The following is a 10,867-nucleotide window of genomic DNA, read 5'->3' on the forward strand; positions in this document are numbered from 1 at the left end:
TTTTCTTTTCTTGTTGTGATGTTTTTTTTTTTTTAAGTCCAACTGTAGACACTGTTTTAATTTTCATTATGCACAATTTTTTACTTCATCGTCTGCTCCAGAAAAGAATGAGGAGAAACGAATACAACCTGCACTGAGGTAAATGTGAACATCAGATTTCTTCCAAGCCACAAGGATTAAAATTTTTATTCAATATCAAATAGCAACACTAAGCGATTTTTATTAGTTTTGATATGATAATTTCATAAAAGGACGTCTTTTTTTTTATTTATTTATTTTTATTTATTTATTTTTTTTTTAAGTTTGTTTGATTCCCCTATTGGCTTTAAAATTTATTTATTTATTTATTTATTTATTTATTTATTTATTTATTTATCCATTTGTATTTATTTTATTTTTATTTTTTTAAGGTAACAAAAAAAAACTTAATTTATTAAATTTTTTTTCTTTTCTTTTAGTTTTTTTTTTCCCCAATCTGTGTATACAACTAATTTCTTTTTCCTCTTCTTCCCCTTTCATTTTTCTTTTTACCTTTCTGTTTTAATTTTTCTTCTTCATTTTTTCTTCATCTTTTTCTTCCTTTTCTTCTTCTTCTTGCTTTGGACAGACAATGTGTATTATTTGCTTGTTTCTTTGCTATTCGACTCAATTTGTGTTTTCTATTGACGCTTTTTCTGCATTATTTCAATTGTTCTCCTTTGAGTTTATTAATGAAATAGTGTGAATATATATTTTTCCCATAAGCCTGATTTTCCCTGGTCACTGTTATACACAAGGACTTTTGTGCTAAAATTAGTTTTATAATTTATCTTCTCATTGGTGCTGTAAAACAAAAAACTCCCACAATGTAACTGACTATAAAATCCACTAATTTATTATTTAAAGTGACTTTAATCAAACTAGTACAAAGCAATGAAACAAAAAAACATAAATGTTGTATAAACATTACATGGCAAGTTACAGTATGAATTGTTGCACTTACATTGTTACGTCTAAATGCCTTGAATCGAATACTATCACAGTATAAATTATTACAATTCATGGTCCAGTATGTGTAAGAAAACTATTTTGCAAGTTTCTACAAAATTGGTAAAAGAAAAAAAAAAAAAAAGGCCCTGTAATGAAATGTAACTGGAGTGTCACTCGTGTAAGCGCAGACTGATTTCTTCCTCCGGTTCTCATGGGGCTCATTCCCGCACATAAATCCTCGTGCACACCACGTCATCAGCGCCGAACGTCTGAAGCACGAAAGCAGAGCGAGAGATTTTAATGCAATTATACTGACAGTTTATCAAATGATTTGAAAATCGAATGCAACACTTAATTAAATATTCGTACCAGTATGTGGACCGTCTGCAGTGACTGATGGGTTTTATACATGACCGGAATGCAATTAAGATAATGAAGAACATGGTTACGTTTCTACTATGAGTTCACACAGATTCTTTTTTTTTTTTGGTGTATCCTGGAGTTTGATCTCAGCGCTATAGTTGCAGGGAAGGAATTGAAATGGGACAGTTCACCACCTCGTTGCTGTGTTTATTGGGTTTCTAAAGGCACAGCAGGACACAAATGAGACTTCTGTCAGCACCAAGCACCATCTGTGTCCCAGAGCAGGGAAAAGAGGGCTGGATGGCCTCAGCCACCTTTTTAAAAATGGAAGTAAAGACAGACCATCTGCCTATTGCACAGGCGTCCTGGGAGACATTAGCAAGAGGGGTGTCAGGGCCCTGGGTTCCTTTAGCATTCCCTCATGTAACATGATCAATGAGGATCATTAGTCCAGCCTGAGCTGGGTCACCTCCAGGCACTCGGCTGCTGCGTGCCAGCTTTCAGGAGTCCTCTGGGTGACGGTCCAATTTGCGCAAAGTGCCGAGGGCCGAAATAAATGTAGATTCATATAAAAATTTATTACCAACTACAGTAAGTTCATTGTGTCCACTCGATATAGCAGTTATTTCATTAGTTGTGCTCTTATGGGTAGACACGCTGTGTTTGTTATTTAAAGTAGTATCCGACAATCAGTTATTTGTTTATTTAATTATTAATGAAATTTGCTGAGGGCCGGAATACATTTAAATAAAATTACAGTACGTTTACTCCGTCCAGCCGATCTGCCTTGCGTTAAAAACAAAAGAACACAAAGCATTCGCTCAAACCGTTTGTCGTTCGAATCATTCAGAGCGAATGAAATTTCCTTTCCGATGGCACGATAAGAGAACGCCAAGCGGAAAAAAATGTGCTGGATCTTATTTATCTATCCATTTCTACACATCAGCATGGAATGGCTTTGATGTAGGCCATGTTTTTGCTTGCAAACAGATGCCACTGACCCAAGACCAACCTCTTAATATATCTTAATCCTTGACTACACTCTACAGTATTTCCTGCGGCAGGTTAAAACACGTCTTGTCAATGAGTCATAATGGGAGAGCAACTGGATGGAGTCTATTTTGTAGGGACTCATTACTACAGGGAGAATTTTGCAGTGGGGTCTTCTGAAAAAGCAGAGCTACCTAGCTTCTTTCCATCTGGATGTGGAATTCCCAATCTCATGGTGTAAGAAAGGTTTATTTAATTACTTATTGTTTATCCTTTTTATAGATACAGTTTAGTAAGCGAATTTTATGCGTAGGTAAATATTGCAATATTTCTGAATGTATTCTTTTGTTATGGAAAATGAAGCTCAAATTTTTTATTGTTTATTAGCAGTCATTACGTAGGACTTTTAGTTCGAAGATGTTAAGAATAAAGTGACAGTTTTTTTCACCGTGCAACAAATTTTGTTTTAAAATATGTTTGAAAAAGAAAATGTATCAATGTTCACACGTTCCATGTTCTATCTTACGTCTCAAAGTGAAGCAAAGAGCATAAGAAGGAGACAGATTGAGCTACTATCTGTTTCCTGCTGTAAATATTCACATCTAGATCATGTATTTATATTCAACATAGATGAATAAACATTGTAATACTGGCTACATTTCTAGTAAATTTTTTGCCACCAAAATCCACATTAACAAACATGGAACATAAAAATCACACCTGCTATAAAAACTATATAAAAGTAAAACCTTCCTTTGGTTTGCTTTTTTAGCTGAATCCCAACAAAATGCAAATCCCGAGGGTTTTTAGTCTAAAATAGATACAATTTCTGTCAAGCTTTCGAAGGGCAACCACAAAATTCTTATCCAATCGCACTTCTAAAATGAAGAATAAGCATTTGCATATGGATCTCACCTATGGTGAGCCTTAAAAAAAGAACCCACCCATGTTAAGATTTCACTTTATCAAGCGAGGAATGCATTTGATGTCCCACTGGGACTACCAAGGAAGGAAAGGAGAATTGCTTCTCTCCAACAAAGCCTTCCTCTTAGTTATTAGTCCCACTTAGTGATGTCCATCTGGTCTATAAAACCAAACAGGCCAGATGTGGAGCTATGTTTCATTCTTGACTTTTCAAGAGAAATCCGAAAAGTGTTTCTGGAGGTAGCAAGGAGACGTTCAAGGAACACCCCTAAGCACTACCGTATGTTTTGCGGTACACCTTCAACATTAAATATCATAATATCAGCATAATGAATGCCTGGAGAATATGACTCATACGGTGTGATTAAGATTATACCACTCATCTTTAATAGACCATGATGAACCGAGACGTTTTCAAAACTTTCCTCACCAGTATTAACTCATCCCCTCTGAGCTCACGTGTCCAGTACGTCTTCGGGCCATTTCCATCCAACAGCGTCTGCCTGCAGGCCATCTTATTTTCTGTCTCCCATGTAGCCAGGCTCTGTGAACATCCCAAAGGTTAATGCAGCTTGAAAGAAAGAAAGTCCTGGTCGGCAAATCAATAGCGAGATGAATTGCTGGCCTTTAGGATCACTTTTGGATCTACTTTCAGCACACAGGATTGTGTTATCAGCATAAAAATAATGTTTGCGCAGACATTCCATGAGGACATCAAAGCCTGAAAGGCCACTAATCTGAAAGTGTGATTCATACAAGCGCCGAGTCGAGGGCACCGTCGCTGTTGACCCTGGTACATCATCACAGCTTGGCGATGAGTCACTGCAATATTTCTCCTTTTATTAAGCTCCAGAATGGCCCCATGAGTCCCGCTTGGAGCTGCTGAACTTTCCCCATACAACAGAGGCATCGCTGAATGTCTTTCTGTAGCCCGTGGTGACATGACCCAACAGTCTACTAATTCAACAGAAACTTCTTTTCATGTCTTGTTTAAGTCTTTAAGGAAACCAATGGACAAAAGTTCACAGGGACACAGAACCTACAGTGGAGTCCAAATATCTGAGAGTGCTACATTTACATTTACATTTACATTATTTGACAGGCGTCCTTATCCAGAGAAACTCTGATCATACATTTTCTTATTTATACAAGTGTGCAGTTGAGGGTTAAGGGCCTTGCTCAAAGGTCCAGCAGTGGCATCTTGGTGGTGTTGGAGTTTGACCTTCCAATCAGAACGGTTTAACCACTAAGCTATTGCATTTATTTGCATTTTTTTTATTCATTTCAATTTCCGTTACAGAAATCGGAGTGAAAAGTGGAATCCTTAAAATTTCTTCGGGTTTCCCATTAGATTAGATTTTAGATTGGATTCTACTTTATTGTCATTGTGCAAAGTAATGTAGAGAGCCAATAAAAATGCATTAAGGATCTAACCAGAAGTGCACAAGTGGCCTATTTACAATAAATAGCAATATGTTTAAATGAGGGTATGGGTCTATATGTACAGTGGTGAGAGTGATTAATGTACAGAAGGTGCAGTAGGTAATAAGATATGGTATATATTGTAATATATAGTATAACTGTATTATTATTTGTCATAACATTTGTTTTTTGCCTTAATAACAAGGCGACTTCAGCGTGGAATGGACTTTAAAGTTTGTGCAAAACCCTATGTTTAGTCTTTATGATTTTTATCTGAACACCTACTCAATAGAAGAAATTAGACATGAGGAATATGTCAACTTTTCATAGAAAGCAGTAAACATGACCAGTATCTAATATTTGCATATGTTTAAATCGAAATCTAAGAATATAAATATTTACTGTTTTGATCATTTACATGAATTCTTTAAAAAAATCTTTTTTTTAATCTTTCTGGTTATTATTTATTTTAAATTAACAGAAAACACAAATTTCAACATGGTTGCAGACATTTGGACCCCAAAGTATCTGCTAATTGTTAAATCTAAACAAAACATTGCAAAAAAAAGAAAAAAAAAAAAGAAATTAAAACAAATAAATATATATATATATATATCAGAAATTTTATATGATTTACACATTACAAATATGTAAAATAAAATAAAAAAAAACTCAAAATAATTTGACAACATAATACATAATGTTCTCTTGAGATTTAGTTAAGAAAGATTTCAGCTGCAAATGTTAATGTAGTTTTATATGAGTTTTAAGTCACGATGTTATGTGTCTTGTAGGTTTCATGTAGGTGCCGTGCAGGTTTACGAACATCACCTTCATGTCAAGTGTTACCATAAAAATGAATGCTGAAACCTTGACTTTTGTAATTGTTTGCCTTTATGTACCCATATAAAATCAGGGGGTCGGCAAGGTTAGACAGTAAAACCACTTCCATACTGACCACCAACCACAAAGTCAAAGACCAGCCTGTGATTTTACAGCCAGGGATCAAGGAAGGTGTCTAAAAATGTCATTCTGTTACATTAAGACTGCGATTCTCACTTTACACAGTCACAAACATGTCATCAATAGTTGCATGCATAATTATACACTTTATTACATTTACATTTATAGTATTTGGCAGATTCCATTATTCACTTGCAATTACCTCATTTATACAGATGAGCAGTTGAGGGTTAAGGGGCTTGCTCAGGGGCCCAACATCTTGTTGGTGTTGGGATTCGTCCTCCCTATCAGATGTCCAACATGTTAATCACTTCCCACTTATTACAACAGAGTAAGCAATGTTAGTCAGCAGAGTTTACCTGAAATCTGCCTGAGAAAAAGTCTGATTACTTAAGAAAACAAATAATCTGCTAAAAGCTAAAACAAATTCTTCACTTGATTTCAAGTTTGATGTATAAAAACTTAAATTTACTTAAAATACAAATGTAATATAGAAGGAGAAAGATTTCTACATACAAAACACTTCCATTGTAGTTACTGTCAGTATACTAGAGACTCTGTTACCAGGGAAGTGAGAAGCACTGAAAACCATAAGATAACAACAGCGTAGTCTGCCTTGAAAAGGGTGATATGTTTACCAGAATATACCTATAGCATGGCTTTTGTCCTGCCTCACATCTACATCAAACTGTGTAGAGTCATTGTAAAGTCAGGATAATCTTCAGAAATCCTAATTTTCTAAACCATAAAGTGATCTCCTTTCTGCGGCGAGGAAAAGGCTTTCGGAAAATGTGAGGAAGCACAGAGAGACGTAGTCAGGAAAACTAATCCAAATTCTCAAAATATTCCCAGCTAAAATTTTCCTAATATCTGTTTTGGAAGGCTTAACAATGGGTCAACTTTGGGCTGGTGATATTGGAAAAGGAGCAGTTTTTCATAAAAAGCAGATCAATGTGAATATCATATATAGACTGCCTGGATTTTAGGGCCTATAATATAAATCAGTGTAGCAGTGTATAAATCAGTGCTAAATAATGTCCAGTTCTGGCCAAACAAACAAAATTCTGTCAGTGCCATACTTTAACCCAAGTAAAGGCTAATTTGGGCTATTATTAGCAAGCTTGGATTTGAAAAACTGGTCGCCCAACATTGTACCAATGGACAACATGTAGGCAAAGTGACGGCACACTGTAACATTTGATTGGCCAATATCAGTTTAGCACAGTCTCGTGTATCCTACTGTTGTTGCAAAACCTCACATCTACATCCTAATTACACATTCTACATACTAATAATAGAATCAGAGTATATGACATGACAAATCAGAGTATAGTTGCACAGTTTCATTATATTCTGTGTAGTTCTTTGTATGTAAGAGATGTTTTTGAATATACTCTGGTAGTACGAATCGCCTTGACATATAAAGTGTAACTCTCGCTTTCACTTTTACATTTGTTAGGATATCGACTGCTACACGCTGTCTGACACTCAGATCCCTTATGACATTTTACTATTATTATACAGAAATGTTGTGATGTTTTAGAAATACAGCAACAAACCTGTGCTTTATTACTTTTCACATTTTAATCACATTTCATCAGATATTTAATAAGAAGCCCCTCAACACTTTTCCTGTCCAGCAGATTCAACGGGAAAGATGAGATGCTTTGGAGCATAATTATGGTTATTATAATTATTATAATTATTATAATTATTATAATAATAATAATAATTATTATTATTATTATCATTATTATTATTATTATTATTATTATTATTATTATTATTATTATTATCACCATTATTATTATTATTATTATTATTATTATTATTATTATTATAATCACCATCATTATTATTATTATTATTATTATTATTATTATTATTATTATTATTATTATCACAATCATTATTATTATTATTATTATTATTATTATTATTATTATTATTATTACAATCATTATTATTATTATTACTATTATAATTGTTATTATTATTATTTTCATTATTATTGTAATTAATATTATTATTATTGTTGTTAATATTATTGTAATTATTATTGTTATTATCATTATTATTATTAATGTTATCATCATCAGCATAATTATTATTATAAACGCATTTCTTGTTCATTTGAATAAATTGAGAATGCTTCTGTACATTCATTTAATCGATTATGTACAATTGTCTGCTGTTTCCTACATTATCAGTTATTATTCACGTCATCTCACTGTAACGACAGACTAAAGATATAATTACCGGGTGAAATTGCCTGCAAGCGTCATTTATGAGCAAAAAATAAAGAAATAAAACAACAGAAAACATGTGGTCATCACATAGCTAATTCTGTCAAAAGCCAGGTTTGGACTGAATTATTACAACTTTCCAATCAGTTGATCATGCGAGTCATACACAACCCACACACACTGTCATTATTTATCATGTAATCTTTTTCTAAAAGTCAGTTCAGTTTTTCCATAAAAAACAGTTCACTTGTCCTTAGGAAGTGATGAGCAATATGGATGAATGACTCCTCTAATGGTTAAGAGACTTGGTGGCTCAGTGGTTAAGGCTCTGGGTTACTGCTCGGAAGGTCGGAGGGTTCAAGCCCCACTATTGCCAAGCTGCCATTCTTGGGGCCCTTGAGCAAGGCCCTTAACCCTCTGTGCTCCAGGGGGTGCTGTAACTCCAAATATCGCTGTTATATGCAAAGAAAGAATTTCAATGTGCTGTAATGCAGATGTAAAAAGTATAAACCACTACCAATAAAGCTGTACTAATACAGAAAAAAACATTTTCCTTCTCATTCTTGTGTCGGGCCTGCAAAATAATACTGAAAACCATATTAGCCTATCAAAACACAAAGATATGTGGGTAAAGAAAGACTTCCAATGTTTCATTTGGCTCAAACAAGATAAATTTTTTTTCAACGATTCTTTTTATACAAAACAAAAAGGACATGTTTTAGAATTATTTATGATCTAAAAATAAGTTTAGCCTCAATAAAAAAAAATACAGTTGAATTTCAATAAAATAAGGTTGAAACATTATCTAATGAAATTAAATTCATTCTGGATGTCATACATTGTTAATTCAATAACCAAAACATGTTATAGAACAGGACAAATTGGTTACGAAAAACAATCTGTGTTTGATTTTTAAATTTGCACGCTATAATCACGTGTAGAATAAAATGGTTATCCCAGTGCTCTGTATTTACCTTGCATTTGCGTCCATCCACCGTTTCCTCGTTGAACTCCTGTCCTATCTGAAAGTTGATCTCCGTGGTCCTGACGGTGGTCGAGGTCTTGATATAGAACTGCTCTCCATTCTGACGGATTTCCACAGAGGGTTTAGACGCCGCAGCACACGCCACTTTCCTTAGCATGGCATTCACTCCTACATATAATATAAAACAATATCAAATACAATAACAATATCAAATACCATCGATTATCTCAGATTTATACAACAGAGATTTTAAATTCTTGAATCTGATTGGTCAGATGGTGTCACAAGTTCATATTCTTTTTTTTTTTTTTTTTCGATATATTTATGTAATGTGGTATGGAAATTTTAATTAGTCTTTTATTAATGTTAGTGCTTCATTATCAGGTTTATTTTCCGGACATGGATTATTAATCGTTTTTTGTTTCGTAATTTGACGAGGAAAAAATGGTGCTGTTAAAGAAACAACTGTTTATAGCTGATATAAGTGAGACTAAGCTTGTTTCTGGATGCTCTACTGCATTACACATAGATATAAAGGATAAAAAGTTTGACATACGGCATATTTATTAGCAATGCAAATCGTTGTAATTATAATAATAACGTTTTTAATGCATGTTTGATTTGAATCCCAAAAAAGTTCTATGTAACTTCAGTCCATCTGAAGGTTCTAGAAAATCAAAATCAAAATTTCTGCTGTGAATTAAAAGGCTGGTCAAAGGCGCATTAAATTCCTTGCGTTCTCTTCCCTGAATTCACTTCATGCCGGGTGCAATTATGCGATTTGTCTTTTTGATGCAGATGAAAGATACGAGTCATTTTTTTGCGGTGCTTCTTGTTGACTGCGAAGGAAAAAAAACGAGAACTATGCGACATGATTGACACATTTTTCTCATTCGTAAAGAGGATTCATGGTTATTTAGTGCATGCCAGTGGTGTGTATGTTTCTGCATAAAAAGCCATCAACCCACCACAGAGCAGATCGTTACCAGCAGATGTTGCCAATATGGCGATGCAATGACAAGGCGTTGACTGGAAGGAATGTCATGGCTCTTGGCTTTTATGTTCTCATTGCACTTCAAGAGATTTCTACACAGGTTTGATTATGAACTTGCTGGCTCTTGGGATGCATTTGTGCTCTGAGGAGTCTTTATGGGGTCGTTATGTTCGTTCAAAGTGGGTCTCTTGCTCATTAAAAGCATTCTTCATTCCAAACAATGGAGCGAATCGTACGCAATGTGTACGCAGTTTGGAAGCGTAACCTTCAATTTTCCAAATTAATCAGGTTCTGCTGGAGCGCTGAGTCGTCGAGACAAAATGTCGGGGTGTGAGTTAAACACAGCTTGCTGTTTGCAGCACAAACTTTTATGACTTTAAACATAAAAATGGTCTTCATTATGACACATTTAATTAAGCCTTGTATGATGAAATCGTTGCAAGTTTATTTAAACGTAAAAACAAGTGTTCATTTTGACTGTGTATTTTTTTCTACGCAGAGCCAAAACTATTTCTTTGAGTTGACAATTTGAATAAGAAAGAAACGCGCTCCCAAAGAAACAAAGGGCAGTGCAACAGGCTGAGGATAATAGTGATTTACTCTTCACACCACTTAATCCCCTGAATATGTTACTGAAAACCCAAAAGGACAGGAGATGTCACTGACTAGACAGAGAGCAAAACAAATGAGTCCATGTGATCACAGAACGGTCACTTAAGTTCCTTAATGCGAACCCCCAAAAGTGTGGAAAGAAACAGATCTGATTTAATACTTACCCAGAACTTTGAGGAGCTCTTCGAAATTTTCACTGCTTTTCATCTTCCAGGTCCCTGCAAAGTTAGGCATCTTAGATTTGATTTAATCTGGTTTAAACAAAAATGCTGAAACTGTCTTTTAGACTTTAAATGTAAAAAAAAACAGATCCTGGTACACTTTTCCTTCCTTTTTTCTTCTACTCTTCCCCTCTCATCCACTCACTTTGTCTCTCTGACTCAGAGTGCTGTGCTCCTC

At 34.5% G+C, this 10,867-nt stretch overlaps 1 protein-coding gene across 1 annotated transcript; it reads right to left on the reverse strand.

The window, feature by feature from the left end:
* Nucleotides 1–871: 871 nt before the first annotated feature.
* crabp1b (cellular retinoic acid binding protein 1b) lies at nt 872–10,867 on the reverse strand. Its single transcript, XM_083550089.1, has 4 exons — nt 10,633–10,867; nt 8,852–9,030; nt 3,677–3,790; nt 872–1,238 (listed from the first exon to the last, which is right to left on the reverse strand). Exons 1-4 carry the CDS (start codon nt 10,700–10,702, stop codon nt 1,188–1,190), a joined length of 414 nt encoding a protein of 137 aa, XP_083406215.1. The 5' UTR covers nt 10,703–10,867; the 3' UTR covers nt 872–1,187.

This window comes from Silurus aristotelis (genome assembly GCF_946808225.1).
Source record: "Silurus aristotelis genome assembly, chromosome: 9".
NCBI classification, from domain to species: Eukaryota; Metazoa; Chordata; class Actinopteri; order Siluriformes; family Siluridae; genus Silurus; species Silurus aristotelis.

Coding starts and splice junctions, on each gene's coding strand:
- crabp1b (XM_083550089.1), bottom strand. CDS start 10,702: ATGCCTAACTTTGCAGGGACCTGGAAGATGAAAAGCAGTGAAAATTTC. Junction 9,031..10,632: donor AGAGCTCCTCAAAGTTCTGG/GTAAGTATTAAA, acceptor TATTATATGTAG/GAGTGAATGCCATGCTAAGG. Junction 3,791..8,851: donor TGGATGGACGCAAATGCAAG/GTAAATACAGAG, acceptor GGATGTTCACAG/AGCCTGGCTACATGGGAGAC.